General features: G+C 39.1%; 1 protein-coding gene across 4 annotated transcripts in view; it reads left to right on the forward strand.

The window, feature by feature from the left end:
• Positions 1-22,741, forward strand: part of DOCK4 (dedicator of cytokinesis 4) — a 481,885-nt gene that overhangs the window by 221,492 nt on the left and 237,652 nt on the right. For all 4 annotated transcript variants that reach the window (XM_061414091.1, XM_061414095.1, XM_061414093.1 and 1 more), the window contains exon 8: positions 3,575-3,726. In XM_061414091.1, the coding sequence (XP_061270075.1) occupies positions 3,575-3,726 (152 nt within the window). The remainder of the gene's footprint in view (positions 1-3,574; positions 3,727-22,741) is intronic.

Here is a 22,741-nt window from a genome sequence, read left to right on the forward strand (position 1 = left end):
ATGTAAACATGACTGACTGTGCTGACTTCATCTAGGAGAGTGGGCAGGCACCACCACCAAATCCCGTGTGGCTGGGGGTGGGGTAGTGATTTATTGTCACTCATGCATCAAGGATCCTGTCATGGAGGTAAAATGTGCCAACACAGGACATTGGATTAATTGTTGCTACTTCTCTTCTTTTGCTGTGTCTTTGCCATGTCATATTTGAAACACAGGTGTTTGCATCTTACTAATTCCATATTGCATCATTAGAAAAAAAAAGAAAGTCTTGTTTTCGGTTTTTTGATAGCCTTGTTAGCAGATCTTTCTCACCTAATTGTGTTCATCTAAGCAGCGAAATGTGCTAAGCCTCACAGTGTTAACATATGTCCACTTGGTTTACTGCCAATGACCAGAGCTTGATCCTTCGGTAAATAAAAGAAGACCTTATTGGCTGGATTCTCTAGTTAATTTGTGCATAAGGAGAATCTTTTTAGGAAACTTTCTTTGTTTTTGTAAGATCACGTTAGCAGCTTGCTGTGTGATCCTTAGTGGGTAGGCCAGTGGTTATCGAACATAGAACAGGGTACATTTGGCAATGTCTGTAGACAAGTTTTGATTGTCACAATTGGGGATGGTGTGGAGCAGGGGGTCAGGAGAGGTGCTACTGGCATCTGGTGGGTACATGCCAGAAGATGGTAAACATCCCACAAAGCTCTCACAACACAGAATACCAGCCCCAATTATCAGTAGTGCTGAAGGTGAGAACCCTGGAATATATAGACAGTTCACCCAGTAATTGATGCATTGGTGAGCATCAAAAATTTGTATCACTTTATTAAGTCTTTGGAATACATCTCTTTCTTTCCCCAAAGGTCTAGTTAAAATGTAATTACATTTAGAGTAACTGCTAAGTGCCTTTATAACTGTAAATTATTTCAGAGATAGATTTGTCTATTTCAGAGACAGAGCTTTGTTTCTGTGTTTTAACTATCAAATCATGGCTCTTGAAGTATGGACTTGCCTTTTTCATTTTGCTGTTGTAATAATATCTTCACAGAGATATTTTTAGCACTTCTCCAAAGTAGTAAATTACCAAAAGATAAACAAGTCCTCATAACCTACTCAAGTTCAAATCCATCTTAGGCTTGGAAACATTATAGGTGAGGGAAGAGAGGTAATTTCAGAAACCAAATGTTTCAAGGCAGTAATTATACAAAAGATGTAACAATACATTTTTCAATCTGCTAGGATTTGCATCTCTCTTCGCGTGATCTCAATCAGTGATTCTCAGCCCTCACTGCACATTAGAATCACCTGGGGAGCTTTTAAAACTTCTCCTCTCTGGACCCCCACCCCCTGGAAATTCTAATTTAATTGTTCTGGGATAAGACCTGGACATAAGTATTTTTTAAAAGCTCTCTTGGTGATTCTAAAGTGCAGCCAAGGTTGAGAACCACTGATCTAGATATATTGGATTCTCTGCATGAGTAAGGGAGCTAATTCTTCCGTTCAGTGTTTAGTGAATGTCATGATGGATGCTGGGAACTTTGCACTGTTTGAAGTAAAGAACATACATCTCCTAGTTCTTATATCTGTTTTTCCAGCTCTAACCTTTAGTAGTTACTCATTTCTTCATAGAAGTTTGTGCTTTGTTACCCTGAACTTTTAAGTAAATCAGTAAATAAATTAGCAATTTCAGAAAATAAAAACTACTTGAGAAACTAAAGAGATGGAGTTTTATGAATGTATGATGCTTCCTTTGCCCTGTTATAAAGAATATTTAAAGTGAAAAATAGAGCAACCATCATAGAAAAAAGAATTGTGCTCTTTTTCTCTACAGGAAGCTTTTCCTGGTAATTATGGCCAACACATACCACAATGTTGACTTCCACTTTAAAAGAAAATGCACTTACTCCTCACTTTTACAGAGGCGTGTTCAGTGTACCTGTTGAGTATACAACAATTATAGATATATTAATTGCATTTTTTAAGCTACTTACTTTTCAAGTGGTTCAGATTAAATGATAAAAGCATGAAAAAAAATTCTGGTGATTTTATGTTGTTGCATTTATAACTGTAAATGTAAATAGCATTTTTTGCATTCAAATCTTGGTTAGTTAATCATTAGTGTTTGAACTATACTTAGAAACATTAAAAGGTAGCTGAGGTAGACATAGAGTTTTGTACCTTAACTTCAAGCAAAGATATGACTCCTTTGAAGTTAAGCACCAAGCTTTTTCTTTCCATCTTTCTTTTTCTCTTCCTTCCTTTCTTTCAATTGTCAAGTGATCCACAAGAAGTGCCCTCTTTAGTAGTCCGTTATGAAAGCAGTAATCGTCCAGGTCTTAGCACCTGTTCTGTTAGTACACCGCCTTTCTATATGTTTGCCCTGTGCTCTCACCCTGGGCCAGTTCTGCTCAGTGTGGTCCAAGAGCTGGCTGAATCATGAACTGTTTGTAACTGATCCAAGTAGAAAAATGGTGAGGAAATGTACAGAAGCCTTTATGACGTTTTGACATTGCCATGGCATTTTGATTGTATTTTATGAAAATATCAACCTGCAGTAGATTAGAGGGGAAAACAGCCTGGTCCTTGACTGCAGGTAATTTGAGAAGCACTATCTAGATGGTTCATAATTCCTTCTCACCCTTTAGCTCTTAAAGTGTTGCTTTCCCAAGATGCCTTCTCTGACTGCTCAGACACAAGTCAGATCCTCCATTCATCATAGTTGTAGTTTTCTATCTGCATGTGGGACAGTTTTGTTGATAGCTGTTGCTCCTAGTAGAAAAGCTCCACAAGGGCATAGGCTATTTCTGTGTTTACCCATCATCACATTCCCAGTGCTGGGCATGTTATAGACACATAACAAACATGCTAATAAATGATCATTTCCATGTTCTCACCCCTGGAACCCTGGGTGATTCCTTTCCTTCCTTAGCATGTGGGAACTCTTACTTCTGGTCCCACCTCTCACGTGTAGCCCAGGCTAGCTGTATTAAAAGAGAAACTAGAGATGGACACAGAGACTATTCCTGCCTTTAGACACTCACTGAGTTTTGTAGGTCTGCCTCCCTGTATCTCCACATCAGGTTAGAAGCATTTTCATGTTCTAATGGTTGAATATCATTTGCCACTGCCTGTCTTGGAAAACTACCAAAACTTTAGTATAATTTAAAAGAACTTTTAATTATGAGAAAAGTGAAATCATAGCTACATTAGCTCCCATCAGTGAAATGATCAGTTAGATTTTTAATTTAGTCTGATGTTTTAAAAGATGACCAATAATTTGTTCTCACCCTGGGAGTTGACAAGGGACCAGTAGAATCCTTTGCATTTCACACTGTCTGTGAGTTGGTATCATTTTAATGTTAATAATTAAGAAACAAATCTTCTTAAAGCAGGATGCTTGATGGTCTGCAGACTTCAGTAGAAGTTGAAAGAAAATTTGGAATTTAACATCCAACTGGATACCAAATCCATAGCCAAAAAAATAGCACAGGACGTTATGATCACACCATAGCTAACTAGTTTGTTGGGTTCTGTTGTTTCCCTCGGTCTACACTGATCTTGTTTTTGGGTGGGTGTCATACAGATGGAGCATCGACATCGGAAGAAAGATACCCCGGTGCAGGCCAGCAGTCACCACCTCTTTGTGCAGATGAAGAGTCTCATGTGTTCCAACCTGGGAGAGGAGCTTGAGGTCATCTTTTCACTGTTTGACAGTAAAGAGAATCGGCCAATCAGGTAAATGCATGTGGAGGTATGACTTGAATTTCTTAATGGTGGAGTGGTGGGTGTCTGTAACTGGCAAACTCTGGGATGTGTGACCTTGTACACTTTTACTCTATCAGTCTATTTTCTCATCTCTAGAACTTTATGAATTTCTAAGCTTCCTACCTTCTGGAGGTTTCCCTGAAAATTAAATGAGATGAGTCATGAAAATGTTTGTTTTGAAAAACTCAAAAAGGCCATAGAACCATAATTATTATTAAATGAAAATATGTCATTGATAGCAGGTCTGTTATTTGTTTGAGTTGTTTTGTGTTGATAATGCAAAAAAGACATAATATCTCTAAACCCTGAAGTTCATTTGCATCTCAAGGTTAATACATTGTATTTTTCAAATTTTCAGTAAACAGTTAAATTATTCTTACCCTGTTCACATCAAATGATATTGAGGAAAAACTAAATACTTGGAAACCTTTCCATTAGAGTTTCAGAGGTAGGAAATAATAAACAGTTTTCACATACACTTTTTTCTTTCTCTGTCTTACCTGTTGTAGTTCTCTTATGGCAAGTTTTCAGTATTTAAGAAAAACTTACAATGGATGTTTTGGTGGTTATCCAGAAGTCTTAACCTTTTTTGAGACTTCTTTATGTGTAAAAACTTTTTAATCTTAAAGTTGAGCACAATCCACACCATCTTTTACATGAAAAAAATTTAATTTGAAATTAGAATTAAAATTATACCACAAATCACACATAATGATCCAACTGTACCCCACTTTAAAAAATATTAATAAAATAAGTGTTGACAATTTTAGGCAACAATGAGCTGCATATTATTTTATAAACACAAACTAATCCTGGAGTATTTCTTTTCTGGTAAAAAGAAAATCTTTTTTTAAGGAAATCTATGTGAAGTTTATTTTTAATGCAATTATAGCCATAAAATCTTTGAATTAGGTTATATGTTATTCATTGCCTGCTAGAAAGTATACTTTCTACTTCCTAACAGTGAACTGTGTCCATAGAGTTTAAAGGTGTTGGTTTATACAGCAAGTGCAAGATTTATGAGATGTGGAAGTAATGATGGGAATACAGTTTCAAATCTACTTTATACACTGTTGCAGGAAATGAGTCAGTGAGTTAAAAGACGCTTTCCCCTTCCCAAATCAACAACACTAAAAAGGGAAGATAAAGGCCCGAAAAAAGGATCCATGTTACAGGTTAGCACTGACTTTAGAGGTGTGAAAGATTCCTTAGAGATAATACCTGCTTACACATTGAAGTGTATTAGAAAGTTTGGTTTCCAGGTAGTGTAATTTAACCAATGGCTTTGTAACATTGTCTGTGTCATGTATGGTCTCAAAAAATATTTAATGAACCGTATGGAATGTAAAATGGAGAAAGGAGGTCATGCTTTTGCTCATTCCCGTTCAGCTAAAGTTTTTGAGGAATATACATTCCCCTTTGCCAGTAATTTTCAAATGGCATTGACCTAAGATTAATATTTTCATGTGAAGTCAAGTGGGCCTTAGAAAGCATCACTACGAACAAAGCTAGTGGAGGTGACAGAATTCCAGTTGAGCTATTTCAAATCCTGAAAGATGATGCTGTGAAAGTGCTGCACTCATTATGCCAGCAAATTTGGAAAACTCAGCAGTGGCCACAGGACTGGAAAAGGTCAGTTTTCATTCCAATCCCAAAGAAAGGCAATGCCAAAGAATGCTCAAACTACCGCACAATTGCACTCATCTCACCCGCTAGTAAAGTAATGCTTAAAATTCTCCAAGCCAGGCTTCAGCAATATGTGAACCGTGAACTACCTGATGTTCAAGCTGGTTTTAGAAAAGGCAGAGGAACCAAATTGCCAACATCTGCTGGATCATGGAAAAAGCAAGAGAATTCCAGAAAAACATCTATTTCTGCTTTATTGACTCTGCCAAAGCCTTTGACTGTGTGGATCACAATAACCTGTGGACAATTCTGAAAGAGATGGGAATACCAGACCACCTAATCTGCCTCTTGAGAAATTTGCATGCAGATCAGGAAGCATCAGTTAGAACTGGACATAGAACAACAGACTGGTTCCAAATAGGAAAAGGAGTTCGTCAAGGCTGTATATTGTCACCCTGCTTATTTAACTTATATGCAGAGTACATCATGAGAAACTCTGGACTGGAAGAAGCACAAGCTGGAATCAAGATTGCCGGGAGAAATATCAATAACCTCAGATATGCAGATGACACCACCCTTATGGCAGAAAGTGAAGAGGAACTCAAAAGCCTCTTGATGAAGGTGAAAGTGGAGAGTGAAAAAGTTGGCTTAAAGCTCAACATTCAGAAAACGAAGATCATGGCATCTGGTCCCATCATTTCGTGGGAAATAGATGGGGAAAGAGTGGAAACAGTGTCAGACTTTATTTTGGGGGGCTCCCAAATCACTGCAGATGGTGATTGCAGCCATGAAATTAAAAGACACTTACTCCTTGGAAGGAAAATTATGACCAACCTAGATAGCATATTCAAAAGCAGAGACATTACTTTGCCAACAAAGGTCCATCTAGTCAAGGCTATGGTTTTTCCTGTGGTCATGTATGGATGTGAGAGTTGGACTGTGTAGAAGGCTGAGCACCGAAGAATTGGTGCTTTTGAACTGTGGTGTTGGAGAAGACTCTTGAGAGTCCCTTGGACTGCAAGGAGATCCACCCAGTCCATTCTGAAGGAGATCAGCCCTGGGATTTCTTTGGAAGGAATGATGCTAAAGCTGAAACTCCAGTACTTTGGCCACCTCATGCGAAGAGTTGACTCATTGGAAAAGACTCTGATGCTGGGAGGGATTGGGGGCAGGAGGAGAAGGGGACGACAGAGGATGAGATGGCTGGATGGCGTCACTGACTCTATGGACATGAGTCTGAGTGAACCCCGGGAGTTGGTGATGGACAGGGAGGCCTGGCGTGCTGTGATTCATGGGGTCGCAAAGAGTCGGACGCGACTGATCTGATCTGAAGATTAATATTAGCTTGTCTTTCAGTTTTGTCTTGTTATAAACATTTTGAGATTTTCTGAAATGTTCCTTCAGGCTTTGATTGATAGAGTTCCTCCTCTTTTATTCCTGTTTACTTGGTGAAAGCAAGAAAAAAACCTGGATGCAGAATTTCCAAAATACTCTTTCAGTAGTTCATAGGTTCCACCCAGCAGCTGGGCCTGTGATGTGATTGGGCTATATCTGTGCCTGACTCCCTCCTCCACCCTCCAGGCTTCCCCTCTCTCCATCTTACCCCTTCCTCCCTCTACCACTCCCATCCTGCTTCCTCTCTCTCTCTAGTCTCCATTTCCCTCTGTGACACACAGGATATAGAATGTCCCTAGGAGAAATCAAGCCTGAATCTCTCTCTCCTGCTTCCACTTGATGAATTTGGCCATGGGCTCTCAGCTGTCAAACTCTTCATCTCTATGAAGCTGATTGACAAAAGAATGAGGAAGAATGAAAATACATAATTACTAGGTGTTTGGAAGGATCTCAGATTTCTTTTCTTAACTTTCTGAGGTTTCACATGGTGGTGATTATTCTTTTAGGGAGTGTTCAAAACCTTGCTATGAGTAGCTTGGATTCATACTTACCTTTTGAAGAGACCTTGGGATGCACAGATCTGAGGACAGGCTTGATTCTTGTCTCTGCAGTTGAAAGCTGCTGCCCTGACCCTTTAACTTAACTGCTGTCTTGTTCTTCATCTTGAAACTGGTGACAAGTCTTGTTTCCTTCATTGCTCCTGGCAGAGCTGAGCATTGCAAAATAGTTGCATCTTCTCAGAAAAAGGTAGTGTAAAGCCAAAATAAGGTATTTGAGGCATTGTTGTATTTCTTCTTACGCCCAACAGCGAATACAGTGTGAGATGTGTGGGTTATTTTTTTCTCGTTAGCAGTTTTTCTCCTTTAAGTATAACAGTATATTTTTTTCATTTCTTGATTTGCATACATACAGAGATTATAACTGCTTCTCACTTCCTTGAGTTACATTTGCAGGTTTACCACGTGGCAGGCCGTAAGATAAACCCTCCAGTGTGCTCTGGCATGTAATCTTAGAAACAATGAGGTAAATAACATCACTATCACCTATAACAGATGAGGTTTAGAGAAAGCAATGGATGTGTGAGTATTTTAAGGTCAACTCATACTTTTTTTTTTAAACTTCTTACGTTCAAAAATTTCAGATGTAGTAAAAAGTAGAATAGTGTCATAAAGCTTCACAGACAGACCCACCACCAGTGACAACAGTGATCGACTCAGCACATACCTTTCCAGTCCTCCTCTTTGCTCCCAGCTTATACAGAGGCAAATCCCTGAGGTCAAATTTTCATATGTAAATATTTCAGGGTACACCTATCTGAAAAAAAAAAGAAAAAAACTCTAAAAACATTCTTGTCGTTCAGTCACTAAGTCATGTCCAAGCCTTTGCAACCTCACTGACTGCAGCACAACCTCACTGACTGCAGCACAACCTCACTGACTGCAGCACAACCTCACTGACTGCAGCGCACCAGGCTTCACTGTCTTTCCCTGCCGCGCCCCCAATAAATATTCCCTTAACATCATCAAATATCTGTTTTTGGTCAGTATTTTATTCTGCTATTGACCGATGATTATTGTTTTACTGATTCTAAATAAGGAATTTGTGATTCATGAGACCCACATAAAGTCCACCCATTGCATGGTTAAGTTTCACGGGTCACCTTTCATATGTAGTTTCCTTTCCCTCTCTCTCTTTTAAATTCCTTGTAATTTATTTGCTGAAGAGATCATGATTTTTCTTTCTTTTTCAGCATTTGAAGTCCAATCCAAACAATGAAATTTAGTAGGCAAAAGATGGTATAACTCAGGGAATGCTGCTGCTGCTGCTATGTCACTTCAATCGTGTCTGACTCTGTGCGACCCCATAGACGGCAGCCCACCAGGCTCCCCCATCCCTGGGATTCTCCTGGCAAGAACATTGGAGTGGGTTGCCATTTCCTTCTCCAATGCATGAAAGGGAAAAGTGAAAGTGAAGTCGCTCAGTTGTGTCCAACATGTACAAAGCCCGTAGAGGTTTGATTAGCAAAGAAATACGTTTATTGCTTTCATAAGGCAGACAACTGGCTAGAATTTATTCATTTAACTTCTTTCCTCTAAGAATCAAACAGCCAGCATTTTATTAAGCATGTCTTCCAGAATTTGTTTTAAATACTTGAAATATATTGTATGCACTCACTGTATAGGTGAGGAAGTCAGGCACAGAAAGGTCAGGAAACTTGCCTGAGTTTACCAAACTGGTAAGAGGTGAAGCAGAGTGGCAGGCCAGCCATGTGGCCCCAAAGTCTGCCCTCTGAACACCACCCCATCAGCCTCATCAAGGGCTTCTGGACATTTCCATCACTGAGCAAGATTTCATTAGCCAGAGTGAAAGCTCCAGACACTGGTAGCCTTGATAATAAATTGTTACAAGTTATTGGTAATGATAACACTGAAACTAATATAAAGCCTCAGAAATATTCTATACTATAGAAATTGTTTTAGAAATTGAGTCCTTCTCAAGATACTTGAAGAATAGCAAAATAGCACTGACTCTTGCCCTGTGCCCGTGATGAAAACCTTGAGTCAGTACTTGGAGATGTCAAATGCAAAAGGAGTCAGCACGTGAAAATTACTCCCTTCTAGTTCACCATGTGGATCAGTGAAGCACATGGTATTTCCACAGCACCAGGAGGGGTATGTTCTCTGACAGAAACTTAGAACAGTTTGTCATTGATGCTGGATGATATTTAGAAAGCCCATTCGTATTTCCAAACAGTTTCTGCGTGAAGATGGCCTCTAACATTAAGCCTCTAATACGTGTTGCAGACTCCTCTTACTGTACGGGAAAGATTCAGACTTATTCTAACAGCATCTTGCTAACGTACACCTAGCCCGCGCTTATTTTCCAGTTTTTCCTCCTCATTTGTTTTATATCATTTGCATGGTGGGTACAGCTATACTCTGGACTCAGTTATAAGGAGAAATAACATACTTTTCTTGAGTGCGTTTTTCCCAGTCTTTGACATAATTTCTCACCATAAAAGAATTTTTTAGTTTAAAAAATATTTACTAAATTAAGTTTTATATGAGTAAAATATTTTTAGAGCACATCTGTCTGGTTGAAAGTTTGTAATTTCTCAAGGCTGTAAGGGTATAGCTAGAAAAGTCGGGAATCAATTCCCTAGATAGCATCTGTAATTGTACTTTATTCAGTTCTATTCATTTCATTTAACTAACACTTACATATTGCTTACCATGTGCCAGACACTGTTCTAAGCTGTTTAAGAAATATTAACTTACGTATCCCTTGTAACAACCCCAGGAGGCAGGCACTATTAATATAGTCTTTCCTTGGTATCTGTGGGGAATTGGTTCCAGGACACCCCTCAGGTACCAAAATCCACAGATACTCAAGTCCGTTTTATATAATGGCATAGTATTTACATATAACCTATGCACATCCTCCCATATACTCTTAATCATCTCTAGACTACTTAGAATACCTAATAAAATATAAATCCTGTTTAAATAGTTGCTTTTTTGGAAAACTTTCTGGAGTTTTTTTTTTCCTGAATATTTTCTGTCTACAGTTGGTTGAATCTGCAGATGTATTGCCTACAGATGCAGAAAACTAACTATGTCCTCATTATTACAGATGAGGAAACTTATTAATCAGAGAGATTAATAACTTGCCAAAAGCCACACAGCTGGTATATACAGTGAGACCATATTTTAACATGCTGTCTCATCAGGCATCATATCCCTAATCACTTTTCTATACCCATTCTCATGAACTTCAATATTAGTAGTATTCTGTTTGTTTCCAATTTTTTAATCACCGGTATGTAGCAAGGTGTCTGTTGAAGTTTTTTTGTTTTTATTTTTTTAAGGAACTGAAGTAGAAGAAGCTTGAGCTTACTAAGAATTGACAGGAAGGATCCAGTAACATAGGAAAGGGTATACTCAGAGAAGAAGGGAGGTCTGGATCAAGGTCCCTTAGGAGGTATCAGGAAACAAGCTTGAAATTGCAGGTGGGAAGACCAGTCAAGGACCAGAGAAGGGGAGAAAGGGCAGAGTGTGGATGTGTATAAACTGGGGTACAGGACTGGGAATATCAGGGAGAGGGGATTTGTGTAAAGATATCAAACCTGTGGTTTGATATCACAGACAACTAAAATACCACAGACAACTAAAATAAAGTCAGTATCACAATAAAGGAAGTCACCCAGATTTTTTGGCTTCCTAGTGCATATAAAAGTTATGTTTACACTATACTATAGTTTTTTTAAGTGTACAGGAGTGTTATGTCTGGAAAAAAAAGAATGTGCATATCTTAATCCAAAAATACTTTATTGCTAAAAAATGCTGACCGTTATCTGAGCCCTCATCTTTTTTGCTGGTGGACTATATTGCAAAAAAATAGAGGAAAACAACAGAATGGGAAAGACTAAAGATCTCTTCAAGAAAATTAGAGATACCAAGGGAACATTTCATGCAAAGATGGGATTGATAAAGGACAGAAATGCTATGGACCCTACAGAAGCAGAAGATATTAAGAAGAGGTGGCAAGAATACACAGAAGAACTGTACAAAAAAGATCTTCACGACCAAGATAATCACGATGGTGTGATCACTCACCTAGAGCGAGACATCCTGAAATGTGAAGTCAAGTGGGCCTTGGAAAGCATCACTATGAACAAAGCTAGTGGAGGTGATGGAATTCCAGTTGAGCTATTTCAGACCCTGAAAGATGATGCCGTGAAAGTGCTGCACTCAATATGCCAGCAAATTTGGAAAACTCAGCAGTGGCCACAGGACTGGAAAAGGTCAGTTTTCATTCCAATCCCAAAGAAAGACAATGCCAAAGAATGCTCAAAGTACTGCACAATTGCACTCATCTCACACGCTAGTAAAGTAATGCTTAAAATTCTCCAAGCCAGGCTTCAGCAATACATGAACCATGAACTTCCAGATGTTCAAGCTGGTTTTAGAAAAGGCAGAGGAACCAGAGATCAAATTGCCAACATCTGCTGGATCATGGAAAAAGCAAGAGAGTTCCAGAAAAACATCTATTTCTGCTTTATTGACTATGCCAAAGCCTTTGACTATGTGGATCACAATAAACTGTGGAAAATTCTGAAAGAGATGGGAATAGCAGACCACCTGACCTGCCTCTTGAGAAATCTGTATGCAGGTCAGGAGGCAACAGGTAGAACTGGACATGGAACAACACACTGGTTCCAAATAGGAATAGGAGTATGTCAAGGCTGTATATTGTCACCCTGCTTATTTAACTTTATGCAGAGTACATCATGAGAAACGCTGGGCTGGAAGAAGCACAAGCTGGAATCAAGATTGCTGGGAGAAATATCAATAACCTCAGATATGCAGATGACACCACCCTTATGGCAGAAAGTGAAGAGGAACTCAAAAGTCTCTTGATGAAAGTGAAAGAGGAGAGTGAAAAAGTTGGCTTAAAGCTCAACATTCAGAAAACGAAGATCATGGCATCTGGTCCCATCACTTCGTGGGAAATAGATGGGGAAACAGTGGAAAGAGTGTCAGACTTTATTTTGGGGGGCTCCCAAATCACTGCAGATGGTGATTGCAGCCATGAAATTAAAAAACTTTCCTTGGAAGGAAAGTTATGACGAACCTAGTTAGCATATTAAGAAGCAAAGACATTACTTTGCCAACAAAGGTCCATCTAATCAAGGCTATGGTTTTTCCTGTGGTCATGTATGGATGTGAGAGTTGGACTGTGAAGAAAGCTGAGTGCTGAAGAATTGGTGCTTTTGAACTGTGGTGTTGGAGAAGACTCTTGCGAGTCCCTTGGACTGCAAGGAAATCCAACCAGTCCATTCTGAAAGAGATCAGCCCTGGGATTTCTTTGGAAGGAATGATGCTAAAGCTGAAGCTCCAGTACTTTGACCACCTCATGCGAAGAGTTGACTCATTGGAAAAGACTCTGATGCTGGGGGGGATTGGGAGCAGGAGGAGAAGGGGACAACAGAGGATGAGATGACTGGATGTCATCACTGACTCGATGGACGTGAGTCTGAGTGAACCCCGGGAGTTCATGATGGACAGGGAGGCCTGGCGTGCTGCGATTCATGGGGTCACAAAAGAGTTGGACATGACTGACCGACTGAACTGAACTATCTTGCTTTGATATTGATGGCTACTGATTGATCTGGATGGTGGTTAGTGAAGGCTTAGGTGGCTGTGGCAGTTTCTTCAGCTAAGACAGCAGTGAAATTTGCTCTATTCGTTGACTTTTTTTACATGATTGATCTCTCTATAGCATGCAATGCTGTTTTATAGCCTTTTACCCACATCAGAGCTTCTTTCCAAAATGGGAGTCAAACTCCTCCTTTCAAACTCCTCCTTACCAGCTACATTTATATCGTACTCTAGATCCTTTGTTATCATTTCAACCAACTTCACAGCATCTTCACCAGAAGTAGATTTCATCTCAAGAAACCACTTTTGCTCATCCTTAAGAATCAACTTCTCATCCATTCAAGGTTTAAATGTGAGATTGTAAAAATAAATAAATAAATAAATGTGAGATTGTGGCAATTTAGTCACATCTTCAGGCTCCACTTCTAATCCCAGTTCTCTTGCTATTGCTACCACATGTACAATTACTGTCTCCACTGAGGTTCTGAATTCCTCAAACTCACCCATAAGGATGGATCAACTTCTTCCAAGCTCCTGTTAATGTTATTTGGACATCTTCCCATGAAGCACAAGTGTTCTTAATGGCCTCTTGAATGATGAATCCTTTCAGAAGGCTTTCAGTTGACTTTGCCCATCTGAGCCACCAGGGAAGCCCTATTTACATATTAATATGTCAGTTAATCTACAGGAGAGTGTAAGTTACATGGGCCAGTGAAAATGACATAGTCCTTTTGTTGACTATTTCCCATATAAGTTTTGCTACTTTGGTTACTACTGTATTCTAAGTTTTAAGGCTAATCTGTTAATGTATTTCATTCTTATCAGAGAATATATTTAATATGACCTAAGTGCCACCAGGGCTTCCCTGGTGGCTCAGATGTTGAAGAATCCACCCTCAATGTAGGAGACCCAGGTTTGATCCCTGGGTTGGGAAGATCCCCTAGAGAAGGGCAATCCACTCTATTAATCTTGCCTGCAGAATCCCATGGACAGAGGAGCCTAGCAGGCTACAGTCCATGGGATTGCAGAGAGTTGGGCACAACTGAGCGACTAACATTCCTACTACTAAGTGCTGCCAATGGGTTCTCAGCTTATTATAGGTCTGCTTGTGTGTGCAAACTGCTGGCGTGGGCTTTTTTTTGAAAAAATAGCAGCAGAGTAGTGCTTCTAAAAAAGCCTTATCCTGGTGATTAAATACAAAAAGTCTTTTCATAGTAATTAAGTTCAAATAAAGTTGACTTTCTTGCTGGTGCCTTACTCACTTACTTGACTGAAGTTTTATGTTTTTTTCTACCATCACACAGTTAAACTCTCCATTTTCATTAAATGCTTCATTTCTGTATAAATTTTATATTGCCTAAACTACCTTCTTTTTCGGTATACTCAAGTCTGTCATTTAAGAAAAAGTGGTGAATATTATTGGTGAGGCACAGATTTCTTTTATTTTTTAATTGGAGGATAATTGCTTTACACTATGCTATTGGTTTCTGCCATATATCAACAGCCTAGATGTAGATATGTCCCCATCTTCTTGAGCCTCCCTCCTACCTCCCACCCCACCCCTCTAGGTTGACACAGAGCACTGGTTTGAGATCCCTGAGTCATACAGCAAATTCCGCACTTGCTGTCTGTTTTACATATGGTAATGTATATGTTTCCATGCTACTCTCTCAATTAGTCCCACCCCTCTCCTTCCCCAGCTATGTCCACAGGTCTTCTCTATGTCTGTGTCTGCATTGCTGCCCTGCAAATAGGTTCATCAGTACCATCTTTCTAGATTCCATATATATGTGTTGCTGCTGCTGCTGCTAAGTCGCGTCAGTCGTGTCTGACTCTGTGCAACCCCATAGATGGCAGCCCACCAGGCTCCCCCGTCCCTGGGATTCTCCAGGCAAGAACACTGGAGTGGGTTGCCATTTCCTTCTCCAATGCATGAAAGGGGAAAGTGAAAGTGAAGTCCCTCAGTCGTGTCCGACTCTTAGCGACCCCATGGTCTACAGCCCACTAGGGTCCTCCATCCATGGGATTTGCCAGGCAAGAGTACTGGAGTGGAGTGCCATTGCCTTCTCTGATATATATATATGTGTTAATGTATGATATTTGTTTTTCTCTTTCTGACTAATTTCATTCTGCTTAATAGGCTCTAGTTTCATCCACCTCACTAGAACTGACTCAAATGCTTTCCTTTTAATGGCTGAGTAATATTCCATTATACATATATATACATACACACACACACACACACAAACAGCCCATAACTCTATCCATTCATCTATCGATGAACATCTAGGTTGCTTCCATGTCCTAGCTCGCAGATTTTTTTTTTTTACATGACCCAATTCTGGTCCATGAAATATATCTGAAATTCTCTCCATACTCAAGATGTATATCTTGTCTTATAGGTACCATTCTATAGTACATAAATGGTCAGACTCTGTAGTCAGAGGACCCACCACTGTCATTCAGTAGCTCCATCAGCCTCAGCAAATGAGTTCACGTCTCTTATGGCTGTTATTTGTCTGCTAAGTGAGGATAAGAATAGTACTTATCATAAAAAAAATAAGAATAGTACTTATCTCATGGAATTGTTTTAGGATTACATGAGATAATGCATATACTTCTCTTAGTCTAATGCTTGACACTGGGTCATTGGTTAGTAATTATAAGCTATGATGATGATGATTTAAAACAAAACAAAAAGCTAGGAAATGCACTTTAACATAACCAGAAATGATATGTGGTGTTTGGTCTTGAATTCTTAAAGAAGTCATATATTTTAAGGAATTATTATTAATTTTTAAGGTGTATGTTATTATAGTTGCATAAGATTTAGAGAGACTAGTAAACATGTGGAATGGCATCCAGGGATATGATTTGCTTTTAAATACTTTAGCAACAGAAAAACAGAAAGAAAGAAAAAAGGGAGAAGGAAGAAAGGGAGAAAGAAAAAGGAGAAGAAAGAAAGAAGAACAGAGAGAAATAGGTGGAGCAGTGTGGCAGAATTGAATGGTGTAAATTTCCTGTGATGTAAGATCTGTGGGTGCTTGGTCTACCTTTTAGCATATAGTGTGTATGATTAGTGAATTACCTCCTTAAAATTATCAATTTTTTATGCATACAAACAGTAAAGCATTGAAGGCAGTCCTTTTTTTCAGTTTCTTTGAAAGATGATAGATTTATTAATCTGATCTAGTCGTTAGCCCTGTACATGGTTTGGATTCCATTCTGCTTGGAATAATATTCCTGGGTTCCTATGAACTGACAATAATATTTTTGATATTGTATTTGGCAGAACTTAACAGGAATGTTTTCTGAAGGTCTAGGACATTCAGTATTATAGTAACAAATACAGTAATATTGTCTTTAAAGTGTAAAGTCTGACTCATATATACAAGAAAATAGGCAACTTTTAGAAGATGAATGTTCTGTGAGAGGAAATACCTTATATGCTTAAGCAAAATCCTATGTCTATATAAGGACCAGGTTCCCAGAAACTCTGAATTAATAGAGGTTTGTCCAAAACAAGGTCCTCCTGTATAGCACAGGGAACTAAATTCAGTATACTGTGATAAAGCATAATGGAAAAGAATATGAAAATGAATGTATGTATATATATACATATATATATGTATAACCTAGTCACCTTGCTTGGAGAAGGCAGTGGCACCCCACTCCAGTACTCTTGCCTGGAAAATCCCATGGATGGAGGAGCCTGGTAGGCTGCAGTCCATGGGGTCGCTAAGAGTCGGACACAACTGAGTGACTTCACTTTCACTTTTCACTTTCCTGCATTGGAGAAGGAAATGGCAACCCACTCCAGTGTTCTTGCCTGGAGAATCCCAGGGACAGGGGAGCCTGGTGGGCTGCTGTCTATGGGGTCACACAGAGTCGGACATGACTGAGGTGACTTAGCAGCAGCAGCAGCAGTCACTTTACTTATACAGCAGAAATTAACACATCATAAATCAATTGTATTTCAATAAAATAAATTTAAAAAATAATAATAATAGAGGTTTGTCCTCCCAAAGGTGAGGACTTTCTACAGGTACATGAATAGCGGGTTACCTCTCGCCATGTCCTTGTTCATTCATTCACTTGTCTTACAGTCATAGAAGTAGCAGTGGGATGCCAGTAACATGAGACCCTGCTGGAGACTCACGGGTGACTTCTGGAGCAGATAGCAGAAGGGATGCAGGACACACGTGAAGAAATTTATTTTGAGAAAGAGGAAGGTTGCTGCTTCTACTAGTGTGGGAGGAAAGGAGGGCAGCGGAATGGGTTTCAGATGTTGAAATGGAAAAGAGGGCATGGGTCTGTGGCCTTGACCTTTTATAAGAAAAGTGGAGGAACAAAATGAGCTGCTGTTGGAGAGCAGAAAAGAGAAGGAAAGGGAGTTCAGGGCTGAAAGTGAATTGCACAAACAAGGTCAGTGGCCTTTGAGCAAAAATGTGATAGGAAGTGAGTTACTGATGAATACTCGCCGAGTTCAGGAAGGCCCCTGCAAGAGAGATGTCTGAAATTGGTGGTGACTCCTGGCTCCCAAGTTAGCTACTTTTTGCCAGGTGTGCTCAGGAAAGAGCTATCAGGTGGTAGAGCTGGAGCCTGACACATCACATTTGGATAAAACAGAATGGGAATCTAGCATAATGAGGAGAGAATTAAAGAAATTACAACTGTAACTTCCAGTTGGTCTCTTCAGAGGCTGACATGATCTAAAAGTCTTTCATTTTTGAGAGAAAATTAAAGAACTCAGGCTTCTTTTGAAAAGACTTAGGTACTGGGAAATTTTTTCAAGGCCTCACAGCTGTTGGAGAGAAGAGTTATTTAGTCCACTCTTAGAAAAAATGCTAATATTTTTGTGTCTATTATAGTACATAACACAGTTAAGAGATCACATGTGATTTTTTAATTCTTCGAGCACTGTGCTAGAATTTCTCATTTCATACCTCATTTACAACTTATTATAGTGTGATCACACAAATTCAGCATCTATGTTTTTACATAAATTAGGAGCATTTGTTGTTTGGAATGTAGAAAGAGGGTTGGTGTAGATCTCTTTTTTGTGTTACAAAATTAACTGGAAATTGTAACCTCTCCAAAGTAAAGCAGTAATGGAGGGGAAATTTTCTGACTGGCCATGCATGCAGTGAGCATGACTGAGAACAGAAATAGAAGAAGGCGTTCAGAGGTCCTCTTTGGATTGTGGCAACATCAACCATTCCATACGGCCCAGCGTGCTTCCTGCTGTGTCTAGACGAGCTGGCACAGATTTCTCTGTGGGTGTCTGTACATCACTGACCCCACAGTGACCTTCCCTCGGGCCTCCTGTTTAAAGGCATGAGTGCTTTCCACTCTCCCACATCTTTTCCATCATTTGATTCTTCCAGCAGGTGCACAAAAATTGAGATTGTTGTCACTTCGAAGTTAATCAGATTCTTTGGTTACATTATGTTGCATACAAAAAAATATTGCTCTAGAGGTGTAGTGATGTTAATAGGAGAGATTTTCAGAAATAGACCAGGAGGAGGATGTAAATTAAAAGAAACAAATAACTGTGTTCATGCTGCAAGAACACCCAGCATAGAAGTGATGCACTGTTTTTCTCTGTAGCATTTTAAGAGCCACACAATTCCAGTTATTTCTGAAATTGTAAATTATTATGTTATTATAAGAAAAAGTGACTGGAATTTTAAGGGGTAGAAAACTGAAAACCCATAGACTAAGTGGGTTTAGACTGACTTTCTCATCCCCTTTAGCTCCAGACACTGTGCAGCCTATTTGACTCATGGTACTTTGTGCAATGTTTTAGAAATCGATCAGATTTAACCCACATTCCTGTGTTTTAAAGGATGACCAGATTGGTATTCTTTTCACCAGGATTCTGATCAGCTGTGTCTTTCCTCCTCTGCCCTGTGTCTGCTGCCTAGAGGGAATTCAGATTAATTTAGTTTCCCTAAATTTCAACTACATCATGCTTACACAGAGCAACCCACCTTTGCCAGGACTTCTTTGCTTTTCACTGACATTTGTTTCGTAAGTGATTCAACACCAACAATAGAATTGTTCATGATATGGCCCTAGTTAGTTCCTTTTTTGAGGGTAAGGATACCCTCTTGTTATCTTTCTGTTCCCAGAACCTTGCAGAATGCCCTACACAGGCTGGGCATTAATGCAGTTAATGTGTTAGTCACTCAGTCGTGCCCGACTCTTTGTGACCCAATGGACTGCAGCCCACCAGGCTTCTCCGTCCTCAGTCCATGAGATTTTCCAGGCAAGGATACTGGAGTGGGTTGCCATTGAAAGTAATTTACAAATCTCTCACTATTGTTGAGGCAAAGAATGAAAAGATCATGTCATTATTGCTTAATTTTTGCTGTTTTCCTTCCACTCCAGTGAGGATGTGCTTCTTGATAAGAGAGAGAATACAAGGTTGAGTGCATCAGAAAAGTCGATAGTTTTCTTTCATGCTCGCTTGTGTTAATCAGAGCTTTGCTCTTAGATATGTCTCTATGGGAGCATCATTTGCAAAATCTGTTCTAAAAAAAAAAAGTAAATAAAAGCTGGCAGATAGTTTATAGACTGTCCTCGACTTACAGTGTTTCAATAGGGTTTTTTTGACTTTACAGTGATGAACATTAAAGCAATGAACATTCACTGGAAACTGTACTTGGGATTTTGATCTTTCCCTGGGCTAGCCATGTGAGCTATAGTACTCTGTTGAAGCTGAGTGGGTTTATCAGGACATAACCCTATAACCTGAGGAAAATCTGTGTAGCATCTTCTCCTAAGTACTTCCATTTGGAGATCTTTGACAAAAAAGCTAAACAGAAACTGCATCTTTTTATTTCTGTTGAGCATCAGAGATTACGTGCTATTGTTGTTGAATCACTGATCTTCATTCATTCAGCAAACAACTACTGGTCTCCTTCTCAGAGCCAGGCACTGATCTGGACACTGGGGACACGTCAATGAATAAAAAATTTAAAAATTCTTGCCTTCCCAAAACTTACATTCTGTTGTTCTTTGAAAGACTATTAAGCTTGAAGTCAAAAATTATTTTTAAATGCTAGAGTTTCTCTGTGCATGGTAATCAATATGCTATTTTCATTTTACAAAAAATACTTGTGGTGTCTAGAGCAGTGCTTCCTAAACTTCCCAGTGCATTTTCCAACTTATGAATGCTGAAGAGCTCTTCAGAAAATAATGTGCTTATTCTCATACACATGAATATTTGCATATCATTGTAGAGGCCTTATAGCTCCCTGGTTAAAAAGAAAAAGCCTTTGACCTTTAGAAAGTCCTATTGCAGGCATCATCTAGTTAATAAATAGTATTTAATGATGAAGTATAGTTGATAATTTTTTTGATTGTAGTTGATGTACAATATTGTATTAGTTTCAGATGTACAGCAAATTGATTCCGTTATAGACATACATATATTTTTCTCAGATTCTTTTCCATTAAAGATTATTATAGTTCCCTGTGCTTTGTAGCAGATCTTTATTATTTATCTATTTTTATATATAGTGGTATACATCTGTTAATCCTATACTCCTAATTTATCCCTCCCCTCCCCTATTCCTTTCCCCTTTGGTGACCACCACACGTTTTCATTTTTTAAAGTTGTAATGAATATAAAGAATCTGTCAGTATCAGTGAGCTCTTGAAAGGGACATTTGATTTTGGCTTATTTCATTTTAAAACTTAGGACATATTTTTGAGATGATAGATGTATGAAAGACATTTTACTTACTGTTTTTGCAGGGCTTGAATTACTTGGATTTTCATTATTTATTCTGTTTTATAAAGGTTTCCTTTACCTTTGCAAAGAACTGCATGCTTCAACCCAGAGTAGTTATAAAGAGCTCAGGTTTGCTTTACTTTCAAGATTCCTTATTATAGATACTTTGCCTAACAAAGAACCATTGTTAGAAAGGTCAAAATAATTACTGTATATAAATCAGAGCGATTCCTCTCTCACGAAATGTCACAGATACAGTGTTTACCATAATCAAATTAATGAAAATTCCAAGAATAAGCATAAGACATTCTGCCTATAAACAGGCTTTCTTATTTCACAGTCCCTGGTTCTGTTGACCAGATCGTCTCATCACCTACTTTTAGTTACCTCTCTGAGGAACTTTTTTCTAGTGGAATTCTTAATGAGTTCTCTAGAGATAGACACAAGCAAGTATTTTCCTGAGTTGCTCAATTGCACAGTTAAGCTGTTTCTAAGGATTTAACTTGAATTCAACAATGGGATTTTTAGAACATCAACGTTTTAGAACTTATTGCCATTATGGGTTTTGTCCAATCAACAGTTGATCCAAATCTTTTCTTTCATTCATTGGTCTGTACACTGGTCTGCAGGTGGTCTGTACATCACTTATTTGTAACTTTAAACTGCATTTCTTTTTTGAGTTTTACCTTCCTAAAAAGAGTTCTGATTCAACTAGCTTTATACTCTGGAAAAAAACCAAAAACAAAAACATGAAATGGTTTTAAGTCATTCTAAGTAGTAAGAAAGAATCAGCTTGGTGTTCAGCATTGGCTGTAGTTTAAAAAATTATCTTCCCTTTCATTGTTCAACTAAAGCAAAATCCTTTATTGTCCTTATAAAGCATCCCTTTAGTTGATTGCTTAGTCCTTCAACTTCAAATATTTGTCAAGTGAATCTGGGTTTGGACAGTAATATTAAAAAAGAAAACTCAGAATCTGTCTGCTGTTTACGTAAACTACTGTGGAAAACCTGGTATCAGTGATCCTTCTTGTTTCATTTCCCTTTAGTCAGTCAGAAGAGCTCATGACCCTTGTGTTGCTTTACTTTTAAAATTAGAAAGCATATTAATAGCTTTTTCTAGGAAGACTTGCTTGAGGAGTTGGTTTTATTTATTGACAAGGAAACACTTTGTTTGCATCCGTCATATGTTGGGAGACGAAAGGGGAGAAGTCATTGGCCTGAACATATCAGGCATGTGTTGCCTGTTTCCTGGTGTATGTGATGGTCATAAAGGACAGTCAGCAATTCTGACTCATTAGGGCTTAAGCGTTTGGGTCAAAACTGTGGCTGTTAACTGTGACTGTGCTTTTAAACATTCAAGGAGCTTTTAGATCCATAGTACAGTAAGTCAGGATCCCCAGGCTGGGACCTGGGCTTTCTACAGCTGCCCAGGGGAGTGTCGTGCACACCCACATTACCAGATGGCCTGGACGAGAGTCCCTTCTTCTGTGCCATGGTAAACACTGAAACTTTTGGTCCAGTGGCCACCCCAAGGCAGCTAGCGCACTTTCCCCTCACTTTGCTAGGGTATCTTGCCTGGTCAGTGGCAGGACCAGCTCCTGGTACTGTGACTATTTAGAATGCTCCTTGGGTTGTCCTTTGCCACTTGTCCTAGGAAAGAACATAGTAACAGTTCCCTGCGCAGGTTATTGGAAGCAGCTTACAATGTTAGTCAATCAGAAAGCGTTTGAGAAAATGAAGGAGAAACAGTGAAATAGAAGCACGGAGATCAACATCTATCATATAGTATGGCCTTTTGGGGAGAGGCCCTAGAGTCAACTCAGCAGAGCCTTTCCCCTTCCTCTCCTCCTTCCATCTTCTTGCTCCGAATGTTTCCTCCTTGGCTCTTGGAGCATCTCCCTGCATGACTACTCAGTGTACAATAAATAGTAATTTTCCTCACACATAGCATAGTTACATTTAAGACAAGGAACTTGGTTCTTTCAAAGATGCTACATGGGGTATTTTTTTGGTACAGCTGTTTTATAAAATATGCATGCCTGTGTGCTAAGTTGCTTCAGTT

This window comes from Bos javanicus, chromosome 4 (genome assembly GCF_032452875.1).
Source record: "Bos javanicus breed banteng chromosome 4, ARS-OSU_banteng_1.0, whole genome shotgun sequence".
In the NCBI taxonomy this organism is placed as follows: domain Eukaryota; kingdom Metazoa; phylum Chordata; class Mammalia; order Artiodactyla; family Bovidae; genus Bos; species Bos javanicus.